Source organism: Pelodiscus sinensis, chromosome 13 (genome assembly GCF_052426305.1).
Source record: "Pelodiscus sinensis isolate ZL-2025 chromosome 13, ASM5242630v1, whole genome shotgun sequence".
NCBI classification, from domain to species: domain Eukaryota; kingdom Metazoa; phylum Chordata; order Testudines; family Trionychidae; genus Pelodiscus; species Pelodiscus sinensis.
The window spans coordinates 42,868,454-42,889,268 of record NC_143064.1 but is presented as its reverse complement, the minus strand read 5'-3'; the positions used below and the strand labels follow the sequence as shown (position 1 = coordinate 42,889,268).

The 20,815-nt window shown below is 40.1% G+C and overlaps 1 protein-coding gene across 5 annotated transcripts in view; it reads right to left on the bottom strand.

Annotated features, from left to right (window-relative positions):
* DIAPH2 (diaphanous related formin 2) overlaps positions 1 to 20,815 on the bottom strand; it is a 778,453-nt gene that overhangs the window by 378,273 nt on the left and 379,365 nt on the right. For all 5 annotated transcript variants that reach the window (XM_075896761.2, XM_075896762.2, XM_089781656.1 and 2 more), the window contains exon 23: positions 13,109 to 13,238. In XM_075896761.2, coding sequence (XP_075752876.2) covers positions 13,109 to 13,238 — 130 coding nt within the window. The remainder of the gene's footprint in view (positions 1 to 13,108; positions 13,239 to 20,815) is intronic.

The following is a 20,815-nucleotide window of genomic DNA, read 5'->3' as shown; positions in this document are numbered from 1 at the left end:
GACCTAACTGCCCCTCCAAAATCCATGGCCAACATCTGCCCAGGACTCTGACCAAAAGACTCCAAAAAACCTCTCCCAGAGGAGTTTATATTCAGGCATAGATTTTCCATAGATTCTTAAGTCTCTTGTGTTGTTAGGATTTGTCTTCATGGCTGAAAAGAGTGTTTTTGACTTCATGAAAAACAACATTCATGAGCTTATCTTGAAGAAAACATCATAGTGAAGACCAGATTACATTTGTATCAGAGGGGTAGCCATGTTAGTCTGAATCTGCAACAACAACGAGAAGGCCGGTGGCACCTTATAGACTAATAAAGCTGTCAGTCTATAAGGTGCCACAGGACTTCTCACTGTTCTTGCAGACCACATTTGGTTTATTGCAAAATAACCCGAAGGTACACAGCTCTCTATTCCTTCTAACTCTACCAAAGGGAAGTTTAAAAATAAAGTGTCTGGTCTTCTCTATGTTTTTACCGTATGATAGTTCATGCACTCAAAGATGGCGGAAAATATGAAGCAAAGGAGTTTGGGAAGGGACATAGTCAGAGGACAATGGATTAATAGGTCAGGAGACAGGGAATGTAGAAGCAGCTAGAAGAAAAAAGGAATAGAAGATATGAAAGTGAAACAAAATCAGTTTTTTCCAGTTTAAGCCCAAAACATTTGCAATCTACAGTATTTTAAATGCTCAACATTTTATACGAAGATATACCTCCATCATTTACATTTCACATTTCTCATATCACACCAGACGCACATCCTCCCTTCTGTATTTCCTATAGATTTGTTAAAAGCCAAAACAGAGAAAAATCACTATGACAACTAAGAGACTTAAGCTCATCCAGAGCATGGCTCCTCACTGTACTCCTCATACACCAAAACCATTTAAATTTTGATGTAAGTCTAACTTCAGTACCGGGCAAATTAGTCAAAACAATAGTAAAGAATAAAATTGTGAGGCATATAGAAGAACATAATTTGTTGGACAAAAGTCAACATGGTTTCTGTAAAAGGAAATCATGTCTTACTAATCTATTATAGTACTTTGAAGGGGTTAACAAACATGCAGACAAGGGGGATCCAGTAGATATAGTATACTTAGATTTTCAGAAAGCCTTTGACAAGGTCCCTCACCAAAGGCTCTTGTGTAAATTACATGGCCATGGGATAAGAGGGAAGGTCCTTTTTTTGGATTGAGAACTAGTTAAAAGACAGGAAACAAAGGGTAGGAATAAATGGTAAATTTTCGAGTGGAGAGGGGTAACTAGTGGTGTCTCCCAAGGGTCAGTCCTGGGACCAATACTATTCAACTTATTCATAAATGATCTGGAGAAAGGGGTAAGCAGTGAGATGGTAAAGTGTGTGGATGATACCAAACTGTTTAGGATAGTCAAGACAGAAACAGACTGTGAGGGAGTACAAAAAGATCTTGCCAAACTGAGTGATTGGGCAACAAAATGGCAAATGTAATTTAATGTGGATAAGTGTAAAGTAATGCACATCGGGAAAAATAACCCCAACTATACGTACACTATGATGGGGGCTAATTTGGCTATGACAAATCAGGAAAGAGATCTTGGAGTTATCGTGGATAGTTCTCTGAAAACTTCTACACAGTGTGCAGCGGAATTCAAAAAGGCAAATAGGATGCTAAGAATTATTAAGAAAGAGATAGAAAATAAGACACAGAATATCTTACTGCCCCTGTATAAAACTATGGTACTCCCTGTAGCCAGCTAGAAACCCCCCTGTAACATCCATTTTTGCTTGCCTGGAGCATATTGGGCACACAGAGCAGTAAAAGCCTTGAACAGAAGGCCTGGATATGCAGGCTGCTGTGACCCTGGATGGCTGTAAACAGAGACACGCCAATTACTGATCAAGAGGCTGCCAAGGAGTGCCCTTGACTGAAACCCATATTGATACAAACACACAGCCATCTGTGGGGGGAGAAATCTCCCGCCCAGTAAAAAAAATGTCCAGTACTCACAATTTAGTTATCTCTCTTCCAAGTGTAAATTAAGTTGAAACTCCCTTGTAAGAACTGGCGTCACAAAGACAGACCAACACAATTTGGCATCTTAGATAAGAAAGAGGATACGGGCCCCTATAGGTATAAAGATGGGTCCAGCAGCACATTTATTCTGAGTGTCAATCTACCATCTATCTGCTGGTCAGGTTAGGTGTTTGACCTCCCGAGGTTCCATGAGAATGCCCACCTCATATTCGTCTTTCCTAGGAATTTAGGGACCTGCCCTGGCTTGACCTGCTGGAGCCGAGAGGCATAGAAGGGAGTAAAAATTGTACCTGTATTTGTCCTTTGTCTTAAGCGTACACATACATTTAGAGCTCTTTAAAGATTAAGCTGTCACTTGGTACCAATATTTCTATTTTCTATCTTTATTTTCTTTGTAGCCATTTTTAAGATCTATATTTGCTAGTAGTTAAGAAATAGAGCAATAGCCATTGTAACCATATGATTTATAAGCTTCTTTAATAAACCTGTAACTGTTTAAGAAGAGAGGTTAAAGCGACTGGTACTTTTCAGTTTAGAAAAGAGAAGACTGAGGGGGGATATGATAGAGGTATATAAAATCTTGAGTCGTTTGGAGAGGGAGGATAAAGAAAAGTTTTTATTAGTTCCCATAATAGAAGAACTAGAGGACACCAAATGAAGTTAATGGGTAGCAGGTTTAAAACTAATAAAAGAAAGTTCTTCACATAGTGTGTAGTCAGCCTGTGGAGGCTGTGAAGGCTAGGACTATAACAGAGTTAAAAGAGAAGCTAGATAATTTCATGGAGGTTAGGTCCATAAAAGGGTATTAGCCAGGGGATAGAAATGGTGTCCCTGGCCTCTGTCCCTGGCCTCTGTTTGTCAGAGGCTGGAGGGGGATGGCAGGAGACAAATTGCTTGATCATTGTCATTGGTCCACCCTCTTTGGGGCACCTGGTGCTGGCCACTGTTGGCAGACAGGCTACTGGGCTAGATGGACCTTTGGTCTGACCCAGTACGGCCGTTCTTATATTCTTATGTTCATTTTAAGAAATAGGAAATTAATGAATGAACAATTAATGTTGAGATGTATGATGTCACAAAAATATTTTTAGTACAAAAACGAACAAAAAAACCCCTAAACAACCCTGCCTCCCACCCGACGCACAACCCTACACGTTTCCAAACACCGGTGTATAATTTCTTACCGCATGTGACACATCTTGTCTCAAAAAACATGCAAAATTACATGCAAATACCATGATAATACAAATCTAGGAAGTTATAAAGTCCTATTACGTGGTCAAATAATATATATGCAATAGTCGCTTAGTGATCAGACTTTTCCTGATATTTTCCAGAAAGGGCACATAAAATCTTAAGGGCTGTGTCTACATTGTCACCCCTTTCTGGAAAAGGGCTGTGTCTACATGGACACTCCTTTCCGTAGGAAGAAGGGATCTTCCGGAAAAGGGCTTATTTTCCGCAAGATCCCATCTAGACTGGTGCTTTTCTCTGGCAAAACCCCGAGCCGGAAGAAAGGAGCAGCCATGTTCATGCAAATGCCGCGGGGGATAGTTAAATCCCCCACGGCATTTGCAATTCCAAAGTGTCTCGTTAGCATCCCTTTTCCGGCTCAGGGTGCCATTGTAGACACACCTAAGGTGTTTCTTCATTTGTTTTTATTTTTCAGAAATCTTGAGGTAAGTTTTGCAACTTTAAAAAAGATCAAGGATTTTGCTACCAAATAACAGCACATTACTGGAGATCTTAGGAAATACAAGACTTGTTCTTCATTTCATATTAAAATCTACTTTCTGTTCAACTCGTATTTTATTATAATTTTGATCTTAAGTGAATTGTGTTTACTTTTCTCCAATTTTGATTTTTCTCTCCCAAATGAAAATTATTCCTGTGGTATTGAAAGAGTTGAACTTTATCCCTCTCTAGATATAAAGAAGTTTTTCCTGACAGATAACAAGTTTCCCGCCAGGCAACAGAATGACATCATCGCGTCATAAGTGTCAACAGGCTCTCTCAGCGAAACGAAAGCAGCCGGAGAGAGGAGGTAGAGGAGCAAAGCAAGTAGAGGGCTCAGCCCCCTAGTTTCTTTTATTTGGCTTAGGAAAAAAAATATACCATACCCACTTGTGATTAGCAAGGAAGACACACAAATGTAGGAGGAAATCCTGTACATATTTTTATGCTGATAGTTTTAATGTGTAGCTTAGTCTCTAGGGTTCTTACCTGCCTAAAAACACCAAGGACAAGCCGAAATATTAGGGTTTGACAACTACTGCTTTCTTACACCACCAAAAAGATAATCTCTTAGCTCTTATTTGAAATTCACAAAAGTACAAGTTGCACTCCTCCAATCTGTATGTGCAATTGAGTGATCTGAATGCTTGTATTTTTAACTCATTCTATTACTCAGAATCTCACTAAATTAGTAAAAATAAACCAATTAAATTACTAAAAGATGACTCTGTAGTCAGGATTGGTGGGGGGCACAAAAGGCTGTAGCACAAAGATATCCTCTGCCACACAAACCATGCAAACTAACCTGGGAAAAAAGAAAGTCACACATGATGGAACAGATGAACATTATATTTAAACAAAATTTACTGCAAAAAATGGATGAAGTAAGTTGTACAAACATAGTACATTCTGCCAAAAAAATCTGCTTTGCAAATCAACGTTTAGAACAGCTCAAATGTGGTTTTGGTCATTAAAATTTACAATAATTTATGCTGTTTATAAGAAGTTAATGCTGTTTATAGGAAACATAACCAGCTTTTATCTTGTAAAATGGAACAAATTTAACTGAAGTGAAACCCATTTCAGATTTATTCAAAACCTTTGGATTAATAGTGACTTCACATCCATTAATATGTTTTCTTCTATCAGATGAAATGCTTTTAATTAAACTTTACTAACCCTTTTTGGTTTAATCCCTTGAGCTGACCTATAAAACACTAGAGGTTTTAAATCAAACTGTAAAAATCCTCAAAGCTGCAAGTAAAAGTGTTAGCCACAGGAGAAAACCAATAAAGGATTTATCAAACATGTTTAGTAAACCAGCAAGGCATTGTACAGAGAATTTTTATAAGAAAAAGACAGATTAATCTTTAAAAAATAATCTCTAGAAAATAAATTACACAGGTGTAATCAAAAACATTTTCAACTGTGAAGTATTTGTTTTAAGCTTAAAATTCAACTCTAAAGAAACCATATATGAACAATAAATTGAGATTTTTTACAAGGTATTGACTATTGGGAACGATGACTGAGGGGAAGGCTAATACTTTTATTAAGTAAAGTGAAAGTGAGAGTAGTCTCTGTACTTCTAGTTTCCAGTTTGCAACTATCATTGGATCTGCTTAGATATAAACATATACAAAACACTAATACTACGGAGAGCCATATACTTTTACAAAAGGCCATCACAAATATTCTGATAATACAGGAATTTAAAAAGCAACCGATGACAGTGAAAGATACAACTGGTAGGGTGAGAAAAGTGAGGATTTCCCTTTTCTTAGAAGGAAAGAAAGAGAAAAAGGAATATGCATGGTACACAGGGTAAGAAGCATGCCTGCTGGGGGGAGGGGGAGAAGAGAAGGGCAGTGACCTTGGGGCTCAGAGATTCCAAGGGGCCCAGGCTGCCTGCTCTGTGCAATGCTGAGGGCAGGGGAAGGATGGTGTGCCAAGCAGACAGCCCTCAGACCCACCCCTTCTGCCCAAAAGAAGCACAGAACTGCTCTCCCATCCCCCATCTTGCCATGGGGCCCATGAGAATATTCTGATAAACTACCTTCTGAGACACAAAGAACCAAGTCTCACCTTTTTTTAATTGCTGAAAAGAACTAAAAAATGTTTGTTTGTTTTTCTTTTAACACTGAAATAGGATTACGTTGACCTGGAGAAAGTCTGGTATGAATTCTTATTAATCTCAGAATAGCTCTGCCAATCTCTGGAACAACTGTCAGTTGTAGGATTACAGAAGGAGTACTCCTATACAGGTTGAACCTCTCTGGTCTCTTACCCTCAGGACCTGACCACTCCTGAACGAGGCAATTTGCCGACCAGGAGAGGTCTCCTGCTACCTGGCCGTCAGCTTGCCTCCACGCCCCCCCCAAACTGCCGACCCTAGCCACCCTGTCCCCCTCCCCAGCCAGGCTGCTGTAGCCTCAGACTGTCGCATACTTGGCCCCATCTCTGCTACTGGGGCTGCCATGGCCCCGATCAAAGCCCCAGCCCTGCCTGGCTCTCTGAGCTGCCAGCCCTCATGCCACTGGGACTCCCAGAAAGGACTCCCTGGTCCAGGAACATCCAGGGTCTTTCAAGACCATGGATATTGCTGGACAATCGTGTCCCAGTTTTTGGAGGTCCAATCTATATTTCAAAACAGAGTTACCTTTGGTGTTATTTTTAAGACACCTTTTTATATTTAGTCCAGTGCCCATATCAAATATACATCAAAAATGTAATCAGTAATTAATGTATTTTTTACACTCGATCACACATATAAAGTTCCATAAGTATATCAGAGGAACTGTTTCTAATATCACCATTTTACAGCAGCACACACAGAAAATTTCTCTGCAAACCAAATACCTACGGTTGGTTGGTAAAATGATCATCTTAACCAATATATATTTATATTTCTATGAATTACTAAGCAGCCACTCCATCTCCAAGATTTCTTCAGATACAAGCAAAGAATAGCTCAGGCCTGATTAGAAGCATAATACAATTCCTAGATGAAATTCCCAGATGATATCTGAAATGGGTTTCTTTCATAGGTAGCATTTTCCCTTGGCCACTAATTACTAAGTTAAGTAGTGCTACACTGTTAAAGACACCACATGTTAGATTAAGCCTGGAAAATTTGTAGTTACCAAAATAGCCCAAGTTATTTCACAAACGTTTTTATTTTTAATCAAATGTAACAGAAAAATTCCATCTCCAGTAATTAAACTCTTCATACTTCATTTTTTCCTGAGTATTTTTAGTTGAAGTACAGGCAGTCCCCGGGTTATGCGGATCCGACTTATGTCGGATCCGTACTTACGAACGGGGCTTTTCTCGTCCCAGAGGACGCAGGCGGCGGGACCGCCCAGACGTGCCGCTGTCTGGCGCCCGCGTCCTCCGGGGCAAGAAAAGCTGCTCTGTGTCTCCCTGGTCTGCTGGGGGAGGCCCCCAGCAGACCAGGGAGACGCGGAGCAAAACCACGGAGGACCCGGGCGGGGGGACCACCCATACACGCTGCGGTCCCGCCGCCCGGGTCCTCCATGGCTTTGCTCCGCATCTCCCTGGTCTGCTGGGGGAGGCTCCCAGCAGACCAGGGAGACGCGGAGGACCCGGGCGGCGGGACCACGGGCGCGTCTTGTTCCCGCCACCCACGTCTACCTGGTCTGTTGGGGGAGGGGGAGAGCAGCTAGTGCACCTCTCCCCCCCCCCCCCCCCCCAGCAAACCAGGCTTTTCTGGGACGCCTGTGGTAGAGCAGCTGGGGCGCTGCCGGTTGGTCCTGCAGCGCCGCTTTCGGCGCTACTGGACCAACCTGGCAGCACCCCAGCTGCTCTGCCCCAGGCGTCCCCAAGTCAGCCACTGCTGAAACTGACCAGCAGCTGATTCCAGGAAGTCCGGGGCAGAGCAACTCTGCCTCGGGCTTCCTGTACTCAGCCGCTGGTCAGTTTCAGCAGCGGATGAATCTGGATGCCAGTTCCGACTTACATACAGATTCAACTTAAGAACAAACCTACAGTCCCTATCTTGTACGTAACCCGGGGACTGCCTGTAATGATTCCTCACTTTGCCTTCTGAAAATAGTTGCATAAGACTGGTGGACTAGAATGCTCATGGTATTCCATTCTAGAGACAGCTTTATTTCAGAACTCATAACTTTCTCTGTAAAACTATTTACTCAAATAACTAAAACACACAATATATAGGATTGTAAATTGGTATTTTTTATTCTTTTGGTTGAGCGATTAAATTTAACATTATTACAACATACTACATATTCTAGAAATCTAGATTTGCACAGGGGACTTAAAGTTTTCTGTTGCACAAACTATAGGTTTTGCATTCCCAATGCAAATTCCGAATAAACTTCCCAAAATAAAAATTCATAAAATGCCAAACATCAATTCCCTGTCTCTGACAGTGATTAGTGCATCTTCTGATGATCTTGATTGGCTCACCTTGCATGGTTACAAGATTTAGTGGTCATGGAATTATCCTGTGGTTTTGTTTTTGTTTTTAATTCAGATACAGCATTTGTCTGAACTAGCTGCTGTGGCAGAGAACTGACAGGTTTACTATATAAACTATAATCAGTAGTTAATTTGTTTGTCCTAAATGTACTGTCCTTAAATTTATTAAATGTTCCTATGTCATGCTGTAGGGAATGGTCAAAGATCTATTAATGATTTACTTCACTCAACTGTGAAAATTGTTCTTTTCACCAGTCACTGACCCTCTCATCCCATGACTGGCTTTATTTTGATTAAGAGCCTTTGATGAGGGACCCTGTGAAAGGCTTTCAGAAAGTCCAACTAAACTATATACATTGAATCACCCTTTTCTGCATGTTTGTTGACTCCTGAAAATATTCTAATAGGCTGATAAGAAAAGGTTTCCCTTTACAAAAGTTATGTTGACTCCTTCCCAAAAATACCATGTCCCTATATGCATCTGATAATTCTGTTCTTTACTATGGAAATCAGAAATACTATACTAAGAAATTTTAACTATATTTAAGGCTGTACGACAGTCATGGAGGTCACAGAAGTTGAGAATTTCTGGGGCCTTTGACTTCTGCAGCAGCCAGGATGTCTGGCCGAGACAGGATGTCTTTACACCTCATAGCTTGTAAGCAGTAAAACGGAAGCCCTAAGATCCAGTCTGTCACAGTAAGATGGCAAGGGAGAAAAGGAGCAAAACATGTCCCAGTTCTCAAAAGGATGTACTTCACATGAATGAAAACAGGTCTAAAGCACAGTTGACCCTATAACTCTGACATCTACAGAGAATTGAGACGTCAATTAAAATATTGAAGTAATAGTGTCTGGAAACGTATATGCTCACCAATTTTCACCCTTAATACATTAGTGTTTACCCAAATTACCACACTGATATATGAAAGAAGAAAAAAAGTTGTTTCCCACACTTAAAATAGATCACATTTTAAATACCACTGTTGTCAACCACTGCTGACAACTTCAAAATAATATTAATTGATGGCAGAACAGTAACTACTGTGTGAAAGTGAATTGGAGGCATCTTTTATTTTCTGACAAACATTGGGATAAAAGGTAAAAAATTCAAAAATAACTTAAATGACATTCATTGAGATGTAGCCTCATAATGGTATTTCTTGAATATATGCTTTTGGCACAACTTTATGGCCTACTCTAACCAATACTGACAGATATAAGCTACATTGTATGAATGCAGAAAGGTTTGCAGAATTGGGCCCCATTGTGGCATGTTACAGTTTTAAATGTTCTTCAGTTAATGGTTGGAATAGTTTCCCTGTGAAATTATGATTATGTCATGTATTAACACAAGACACATTCCATAAGGGTCAAGCTCCAAGTTCCTCATTCTGTATTTTATCAGGGAAATTTCTACTGATGGCAGCATCTCAGAATTTAACCGAGAGTAAGGTCATGTCTGCACTATGAGACAAGGTTGGATCTATTAAGGTCCATTTCTGGTCTCAGGATTTTGCAGAGTTGAAGGACCATGTTCCCACTATGTGCAAGCATTCAACATTGTTCTAAGTAGCATGTCCCCTCTTAGGGAGACTGCCATTGACTCTGAGAGCAATGCATTGTGGATAGCTATCCCACAGTGCCTTCACTTCACCACTTTGCATTCTGGGTTATACTCTGGGTAGATGGTGGGACCAAAACTGTGCAGCGGGTGGTTATGGTTTCATGTCATCAGCATCCCATAATGTGCTCATGTACTTCCTCCTGCCTTGAGAACGGGAAACACCCTTTTTGCCCCTAGTTGCCCACAGCACGAGCATGGCTCCCCTTGCGCTTCCCGTTTTGCATTAAACCGTTGTGACGTTGATGTCTACCTTGATGTACCTAATGGTGCAGTATTTTGAGAGTATAAGCATTGCACTCCACCACGCAGAGGGTGAAGAGGAATCTCCTGTCTCGGGGTGCCATGGGCATGCTATATAGGCAAGCCCTTGCATCAAGCAAATTGGCCGTGCAGCCAGCATTTGAGTCTCTGGAACCATGAGTCTGGTGCCGTCAGACAAGCATGAACGTGGGACCGCATAGTTTTGCAGATATGGGATAAGAAGTGTCTTGGGCAGACTCCACGGTCTGGCTTGGGAAGCTGGTCGGGTCCCCCCCAGATTCACATGCAGCTGGTCGTAGAAGTGGCGTGTTTGTGACGATGCACCAGACTGTGCATTAGCGTCGTTTGCCTTGTAGTTTGGACTGCCTCAGCTCCTTTATTTTAATTTGGTATTGCTGGGCATCCATGGAGTATCCTTTCTCCACCAGGCGCTTTGCTATCTTTGCTTAAATACTGATGTTTCTTTTGCTGTTTTGGAGCTGAGAGAGAATGGTTTCCTCTCCCCACATCTCAGTGAGGCCCAATATCTCTTGCACACTCCATGCTCATGCTCTTTTGCTCTGCTGGTAACTAGAGGTCATGGATCTTAAACTCATGGAAGTGATGGCCATATGTGCTACTCAGTTGTGCTGCTTGCTCTGAGGTGTGTTCTCAATACCGGCCACACAGGAAACGAAATGCAAACTTTTCCAGAAAATTTCCTATTCACTTGGGGTATGTCTAGACTATATAGCTCCATCGACAGAGCCATGTAGATGAGTTTACTATACATAGAGAAAAGAAGCGGCGATTTAAATAATCGCTGCTTCATTTACATCCAAATGTCCGCTGCACTGTGCTGATCAGCTGTTTGGTGGCACAGCGTGGTAGTCTGGACACGCCGTGGTCGACAAGGGACGCCTTTGTCGACTGCCCCGGTAAACTTCATTTCACGAGGCTTCCTTTGTCGACCGCAGTGCATCCAGACTACCACACTGTACCGCCAAACAGCTGATTAGCACAGCATGGTGGCCATTTTGATGTAAATGAAGCGGCGATTATTTAAATCGCTGCTTCATTTCCTTTCGTCTAGTAAACTCATTTACATGGCTCCGTCGACGGCGCCATGTAGCCTAGACATACCCTTGGAGCACTGCGGGATGCCTCATAGAAGCTAAGAACCTCAACTTTCTCTATGCTGGGTCTACACTACTATGAATTCGACCATGCAAGGATGAATTTTACGTTACTCTTCATTAAAAGCAGGTGTACCAAAATAGACTTCAACGGCCCTTAAAATCGATGGAATGGCATTGGTAGTGTGGACTCTGTTTAGAAAATCAAATTTAAGCAGCTAATTTTGATCTAAACTTCTAGACTTTGTCGACACTGCAGGGCTTTGGGGCAAGAAGCTTTTTGCAGAATAGATCTATGGCAAAAACATCTTGCGCAAAAGCGCGTCCACACCTCAAAAGCATATCACTAAATGTGCTTTTGCACAAGAGAACATCCACACTGCATAGACATTCTTGTGTAAGAAAGTTCGGATTGCCAGTCACAGAATGGCCATCAGAGCACCTGTGCTTTTTGTGATAGGCTCTTTTTGTGCAAAAAACCCCTGTTGAGCATCCACATGCACATTTTTGTGCAAGAACTCTTGCGCAAAAAGGAGGTAAGCCTTGTAGAAGGAGGTATACCTACTCTGCACAAAGACCTCTTATCTGTTGATTGTAGATTTTCTTGCGGGGTGTAGATGCTCGGCGGGTTTTTGCACAAAAACCCTGTAGTTGTAGACATAGCCCTAGTATACACCAGTCCTAAGAATTTTTCCAGCAAGATTCAGTCATTTCACAGCAAACAAGTGAGCTAAGATTTAGTTATGCGAAGACAAGTTGTTTAAAGACTTTATTAAATGTAAGCATTTTTCTTTACAGTGGAAAATATTTATTATTAAAGAAACAGTTTTTTAATTAAAATTTCACCCTTGAATATCTGGGAATCATCAAAACTAGAAAATGTCTGTTTTTGCTGCCCATTCTGAGAGAAATGAAAATTTCATATGAAGCTTTTTTCCCCCCAGTGAAATGTGAGGTACACTTATTTTGTCTATTACACATGATAGAGTGCGCCCCATAGCCAAGCAAAAATATTTTTTCTTGTACACAAATTACAATTGACTTGCATTTTTATCTATTTTATTGGGGAAATGATGGATAACAACATCAGTCTTTTTGAAGGAGTTTCTTATTAGTTTGATGATAGGAAACAATACAAAGTAAAAAATGGGGAAAAAAGAACAAAACGAAATATTCTCTGTACCAAGTGATGAGCCCTTATTGTTTCTGTCATTATAAAAAATATTGAATAATATATGTGTGCATGCATAATACCAATTATAGTAGTTAGCTTTAAGCTAAGATTGAAGTGTTTTGTTGTTACTTGTTGAGCAACATTAGCATTAAAAAACACAGGCACTATTTGTCTGAATAAATACACAAGATACTACAAAGCTCACAATGTGAATGACTTGATCAGTAAAACTGAATTTTCATTTCTAAGCCCCAGTCATCTATCTAAACAGTCCTGTGAAAATCCTTCAAATGGCTACTATTCTGAGGCATTTTTATACTTATGAGGACTTGACTAACTTTCCTGTAAAATTAAGATGTCTTGATTTCCTTGCATTTTGAATTAGATATTAATTATTTAAGGAGATTTGACTCTCTCACTGTCTATGTTGTGATTGCTTTATTGTCATATATATAACCCATAAAAAAGTTAATGGGGACCTGAACATTATCTGGATGCTGATACGTAAAACTTCTTTGTGTTAAGTTCAAAACAATTCATTACAATATGCTGCTACCTCACACTACTTCAAAGAAACAACCCCCGTACCTTTTCCCATGTCAAACGAACCACAAGAACTAAAATCCTTGAGGATTATTAATGCTTAGAAGTTACATAATACTACCATGCAAAATTATATTTTCTGAGTGCATTCCATGCAAAAAGAGATACATGCTTACCTTTGCTCGCACTCTCAACGTGTTGCAGTTCATCTGGGAATTTTAAGATGTCCTGATAACGCTCTTCACAGAAGTCAGCCAGAAAATGCAAGAGTGTTGTTTTTTGATCTGATGATTTTGTATCTCTAATCTGCAGAGATGAGAACGAAGTAAAGAAATCAGGAAAGACAGTATTATAGTTTCATAAAGCCATTTTAAAAATTTTCAGATTTTGTTTTAATTCTCTTAACAGATTTTAATTAAATTTTTCTACATTGCTACGATCCTCAAAATCATTTCTTTTTAAATTAACCTTAGCATGGTGTGATGGATGGGAACGATTCTGTCCTTTTCTAAACATCCCAGCATTCAGTAACTAAAGGGTTAAACCTCAGTAGCTAGGAAATGTTGTCATGAAATGTTGAACTAAAAGGGAATCTGCTTGCTGCTTTTCTTTCTGGAAGTTTTATACAGGAGATGGAGGAGGAAAGATTAATTGAACTGGCCAGAGATACCATGCCTAGGCTTAGAAATAGACTGGATCCTGAAGCTATGGATATGTAAGCAATAGGGAATATTTATTTAGATGTAACCAGGTGACTTTCTTTGTTTTGTTGTTTGGTTAAACTCCTCTGAGCTGAGTCTATGTCTCCACTCCCTCATACACTGTATCTTTAAAGCTGAATCATAGAGCTGGACAACACCTCAGCAGGTCATCAAGTTCAGCCCCTAGCCCAAAGCAAGACCAATCCCAACTAAATCAACCCAGACAGGGCTTTGTCAAACAGAGACTTCAATACCTCTAAGGTGGTAGAATCTCCATCGCAGGTATCCAATTCCACGGCTTCACCACTCTCCTAGTTTTTCCTAATATCAAACCTAGACCTCTCCCACTATAACTTGAGACCATTGCTCCTTGTTCTGCCATCCATTACTACTGTGAACAGCCTTCCTCCATCCTCTTTGGAACCTCTTTTCAGGAAGTTGAAAGCTGCTCCTCACTCTTCTCTTCTGCAGACTAAACAAACCCAAACCCTCAGTCTCTCCTCACAGGTCATGCACTCTAGCACCCTAATAATTTTCGTCGCCCTCCGCTGGACCGTCTCCAATGCGTCCACATCTTTTCTATAGTGGGGGGCCCAGAACTCGACACAATATTCCAGATGTGGCCTCACCAGAGCCGAATAAAGGGAAATAATCATTTCTCTGGATCTGCTGACAACGCTCCTCCTAATGCAACCTAATATGCCATTCGCCTTCTTGGCTACAAGGGCACACTGTTGACTCATATCCAGCTTCTCATCCACGATAATCCCCAGGTCCTTTTCTGCAGAATTGCTATTTAGCCATTCAGTCCCCAGCCTGTAACAATGCTTGGGATTCTTCCTTCCCAAGTGCAAGACTCTGCACATGTCCTTGTTGAAGCTCATCAGATTTCTTTTGGTCCAATCCTCTAATCTGTCCTGGTCTCTCTGGACCCTATCCCTGCCCTCCAGGGTATCTACCCTCTCCCCTTTGCTTAGTGTCCGCAAACTTGCTAAGGGTGCAATCCATCTTCTCATCCAATCCTGGTCATTATTAAAGATGTTGAAAAAAACTGGTCCTAGGGGCATTACGCTAGAAATCAACTGCCAACCTGACATCGAGCCGTTGATCACTATCCGTTGGGCCCGATAGTCTAGCCAGCTTTCTATCCATTTTACAGTCCGTTTGTCCAATCCCTATTCCCTTAACTTGCTGGCAAGAATATTGTGGGAGACCATATCAAAAGCTTTGCTCAAGTCAAGGTATATCACATCCACTGACTTTCCCATATCCACGGAGCGAGTTGCCTCATTATAGAAGCTAATCAGATTGATAGGCATGACTTGCCCTTTGTGAATCCATGTCGACTATTCCTGATCACTTTCCCCTCTTCCAAGTGCTTCAAAATGGATTCCTTGAGTATCCCCTCCATGATTTTTCTGAGGACTGAGGTAAGGCTGACTGGTCTGTAGTTCCCTGGACTGTCCTTTTTCCCTTTTTTAAAGATGGACACTATAATTGCCTTTTTTCAGTCATCCGGGATCTCTCTCCAAGAGTTTTCAAAGATAATGGCTAAGGCTCAGCTATGACATTTGTCAACTCCCTCAGTATTCTTGGATGAATTCCAGGAGAAGCAATTCTCTGTGCTTTAGTCTGTTTTTTTCCCCTCAGTTGCTCTACAACATCTACCAACCAAGTATGCTTTACCAAATATATCTCTTTGTTTTGTTAATAAATAGCCCATTTTTAAAAGACAGTTTTGATTCTTGGGTCCTGGAAAATAATAGATCTGTGTATGCATGCCTAAGGCTGAGAGGTCGGCTATCAGCCAATACAGTTTGTTCTCCTTTCCCAGCCAATACCTCCTGTGGTAATAGAGCTTGAGGTACCCCTGTGGAACAAGTTCCCAAGTGATTTTTTTCCTGGATTCAAGAAGGGCCTCCTACCCTACTTGGATGGTGGCAGCATACCTCCCAAGGTCAGGCAATTTATGACCTTGGGAAGTTTTTAAGCAGAAGCCTGTACAGGCAAGATATTTTAAGGTATCTTGCAGGCCCCATCTTCTGCATTCAGAGTGCCAGAGTGGGAAACAGTCTTGACATATGGTTTCTAAAAATTACTAATTGTTCAAAATACCTCAAATATTTGAAAGATGCCAACGCAGTAAATCTTTATAATATAGATTACGAAGAGGCATGGTGCACGTGTTTGAATGACTGTTATGCTGAGATGGTCCACACTAAGAGGAGAACTGAATGTCGCAAGACTGAATGTCGCAAGAACTGAATGTCGCAACAAACTAAATAAGTTACAGCCGCTCCCCAAGTTACGACCATCTCCACTTATGACCATCCACAGTGGATGAGAAGCTAGATATGAGCCAACAGTGTGCCCTTGTAGCCAAGAGTGCTAATGACATATTAGGTTGAATTAAGAGGAGCATTACCAGCAGATCCAGAGATGTCATTATCCCCCTTTATTTGGCTCTGGTGAGGCCACATCTGGAGGATTGTGTCCACTTCTGGGCCCCCCATTACAAAAAGGATATGGACGCATTGGAGAGGGTCCAACGGAGGACAACCAAAATTATTAGGGAGCTGGAGCATATGACCTATAAGGAGAGGCTGAGGGAGTTGGGTTTGTTCAGTCTGCAGAAGCAAAGAGTGAGGGGGGATTTGGTAGCAGCCTTCAACTTCCTGAAGGGAGGTTCCAAAGAGGATGGAGAGAGGCTGTTCTCAGTAGTGACAGATGGCAGAACAAAGAGCAATGGTCTCATGTTTTGGTGGGAGAGGTCCAGGTTGGATATTAGGAAAAACTATTTCACTAGGAAGGTGGTGAAGCACTGGAATGGGTTACCTAGGAAAGTAGTGGAGTCTCCATCCCTAGAGGTGTTGAAGTCTTGGCTTGACAAAGCCCTGGCCGGGTAGATTTAGTTGCGATTGGTCCTGCCTAGAGCAGGGGCTGGACTTGATGACCTTCTGAGGTCTCCTCCAGCTCTATGATTCTATGAATATCTCATCCCGCTTTCAGCTCTCCCATGTAAATGCGTGTATAGGAGCTTGCTGGAGGGTCTTTGGACTCAATGAGAAAAAAAAATGGGGACATGGACTCTCTCCACTAATTTTGCCACCAACAAATCCCCCAACATAAGTCAGTATTCCTTGCACAGCCTCAATCACCCCCAGCCTTCAATGAAAGAAACTTATGGACAACAATAATCATGGAAACACTGAGGAACCACTAAGATACACTGTTAATTTTCTGACAGACACTGATTTTGACGCCAGCCCTCATGCTAAGTCCCATGTGTGGGGAGCTTGGGAGCCTAATGAAGAACTCATCATATGATGCACCCAAGTCTCAGCTCAGAGTTTCTGTTCTCCATGCAGCAAGGAAAAAATACCAAATTTTACCATCTGAAATGGAAACTCTACAATGTGAAGCATAAGGAAGTGAAATGTAACACCAGAATCTACTTCCTTTGCAAATGTAAAAAACAAAACAGTATCCACAGATGTCTCAATCTATAAGCCTCTGACTGCTACCTACAACTCCACATATTTATGCGGAAAAGTCTGTTCCACTTTCTATGTAGCTGTGACACACTAAGGACACTTCCCAGACCTGAAGAAGACCTCTGTGTAAGTTTAAAAGTTCTGAGTTCAAACAAAGATGTCACTGAGCTTGTTTCTCCATATCCCACCCACGGAGGTATAACTCTGCTCTGTGTGTGTGCATTCATTTTAGATTTGGCTGATATACAGAATACAGTTATTACATATTTGCAAGGATGTGAAGAGCACAGAGTAATGCAGCTAGAGAATGTATGTAATTATTTTCAGAGACTTTTTCATAAATGAGCATCAGTAATACAGATGAATTTGTAAATGTTTTTGTTAAACCCACCTTGGCATCTAGTGCTTTGTCTAATACAGATTAAGCTACAACATATCTTGCAAATGAAATCAAGCATTTATTTAAAAATAAATCATAAATATGTGCATAAAATCTCCCGTTTGTTGTCTCTTTCTAGAACTTATAATTCTATAATCCTCAAATGATGGGCTTGCCCCACAGATACTCATTTTAATGCAGGACTTGCAGCTTTAAGGATTTACTCTGTTAAGAATGAGTACACTCTATAAACAGACTTTTAAAAATATAGGATATTTAGGCAATTAGAAAACAATTTAATTCATGCTTATTTGGTTACCAAAGAAAAAAAATGTTCAGCAAAGATATACAGTATAAATCAGGTCTTAATGTATTACTGCGCCATATACACAAGTCTTTTTTTTTCAATTTCTTTTCAAAAGCTAAATGCAGTTCCTTCAACTACTAAATTGCATTTACAAAAACTTTCATAAGAAAAGAATGTTTTATCTTTAAGTGTTGCAACATCACAGAATAGGTAAAATTAAGGTAATTCATATAGACAAAAAATTGCCTTTCCTTCAGACTACAGAGCTGTTTTCTGTGGTGCTAATAAAATGGTGCACTAAATATGTACAGTAAACTTCCGATAATCCGGCACCTTTAGGATCCAGGGAGTGCCGGATTATCAAATATGCCAGACTATCGGAAGAGGGAGCTATGAGGGGTCTGGGGTGGAGTGGGGGGGATGCGCCCCTCGGCGCTGTGGGACCAACCTGGCAGCACCCCAGCTGCTCTGCCCCAGGCATCCCTAAGTCAGCCGCTGCTGAAACTGACCAGCGGCTGACTCGGGGAAGCCGGGGGCACAGCAGCTCCAATTGTCCGGCTGCCTGGAGCACTTCCGGGTTCCGGATGGTGCCGGACCATTAGGAGAGCCAGACCATTGGATGACGGACCATTGAAGTTTTACTATATTGATATTTTATTAGATTATTTAAACACATCACAAACTGCCCTACTTTTAAAAATCCTGGACAATCCTGTGTGTCACAAAGCTGATTATCTGAGAGTTCCATTAAGTGTTATTGGAGTGACAGAATATAATTTAAGCATTGTCAATGACAGCAACAAACCAACCTTGCAGTGAAAGCTACTTAACCAGGCACTCCTGTTACTCAGAGGGAACTAGCAAGAACACAGTTCTAATGAAGTTAATCTTTGCCTTTTGCACTGTAGATTGGAGTCACTAGATAATTGTTATAGATGCTTTGCATTAAATATTAAGTAAAAGAGATGAGAACATATCAAAGAAATGTTATTTTCAGGTGGATTTTCCTTTTTGTTAATATTTAACATAAATTAAGATAATTTAATGACTTGCAAAATAAAACATACAGCCCTTAAACTGAATCCCGAAAGCCCATATAGGAAAAATATAACGTTTGGCTGACTTATTCCTCAGTGGAATTCAACTGGTTTTAGTTCCACAGTGGTTACATATAGGCCACTGTATGTTATTATCCATATTTTATGCTTCACAGGTGAATGATAGGCTACAGACAATTTGACTGGTTACCAGCAACAGTTGAGCAACAGGACCAGTCTTTTACATTCAGTGACAATTTATCATTGATAACTATTAATAAAATCAAACAAAGAAGTCGTTATGACTGGAACATTACTAACATGACATTTCCTAATGGCTTCCATTCTAAGACCTGTTTTCATTCTTTTGATATTTTCCAAACTTGGCTTAGTGTGTAAGCCAAGAACAGAACAAGTCTCTAATGTGTCCCAGCAACTTTAACAAAAGAGAAAATCCCTTCTGTTCTTGCAACCTTCTACTTGAGTCATCAATAGCATGTGCATTAAATAGAGACTGACTCATAATAAATATATTGCTGTGTAATTACATTTCTAATAAAGGAAAAACATTTAGCTTAAAATTCAGGCATTTTCTACCTTGCAGCCATAACATTATCTTTAAGCATACTTTTTGTATGTAATTTCCAAAGTAAGTCTTACATTATTTCGTGATAATATCAAATGTGAGGAAGTCTTCAAAGCCTTCATTTTGAAAGAGGTATAGGGGATTCATTTATATAAAATCATTGTTTTCCAAGGAGCTCCACACCTAAACCCCAGCAGAAAGCAAGAAGCCTACTCAAATCAGCTCTGCTACATACTCAAATGCAGTCAAGATTGGTCATTCCAGTCTACTCATTCCCACATTAGGATGAAATAATCAGGCAGAAATTATTGCAGTCTACATAATGATTTAAATGTACCAAATTGAAAAGTAAAAGTGAGACACAGTTCAGTATGTATTGAAAAGAATTTGGAAATATTTAAAAAGTTATGCAAATGTGTCAGTCTGAATCATTAAATTGTTTAAGAATTAAAAGGATAGAAGTGATAAGAGTAACATTATCAGAACTACCAAAATGCCGTTGATTAATGCAATGCATTTCAATTTTAATTGCAATTTTTTATTTGGCTAGTAATTAATTCCTTTCCAGGTGTAATAACATTAATTTTATACATCTCATTTTAATAAATTTTATGAAATGGTACAGTAGCATTCAATTCTTAACACAGTAGCACCTGCGCTTACAATGAACTTTCCTAATTTAATGCAGATCTACTTTGGTTCAATTTCCCCCAATTTATCTATAGCTAAAGAGGCTAGTGGTTAAGTGCTATCAGGTTTAAATATGCATAACCAAATTTTATGACAAAGGGGTTTTTTTCATAATATGGTGACTTTCTATATTTTTTATATTTGTCCAGATTTATTAGAGAGAGATACATCTGAGGGCACAGTATAACTGATACCAAATTTCAAAAAAGCATCACAATACTCAATAGCAATTTAGTAAGAACAACTTGTAATTGAACATCAAAACATAACAATTGAAAAATCAATACTAATAAATACATCATTAGGAATGTAATGGATATAAAATGGCACGCACAACATATAAAACTTCTGGCTTGGACATACCAATCACCTAGATTCTGAATTCAACAATTTTCAGGTCTATGCCTCAAAGAGATATCTATCAAAACTGTCCTTAATATGTAACATTCTAGCTGAGTTTTGAAACTGTACATCACCCCACAGCAATTTATACAAAGCTTCAGAGGATCTGCTTTTTGGTTTAGATAATCAACAGCACAGAGGTTCAAGTAAATGTCAACTTGAAAAGCAAACTATTGAAAATGTTTTACCTACCATTGTTAGAAATGGCACCTAGAATTACTATAACTAAAAGACTGAAGATAAAAATATCTAGTGCTTTGGATAGTTTACTTTAAGCATTTGAGAGC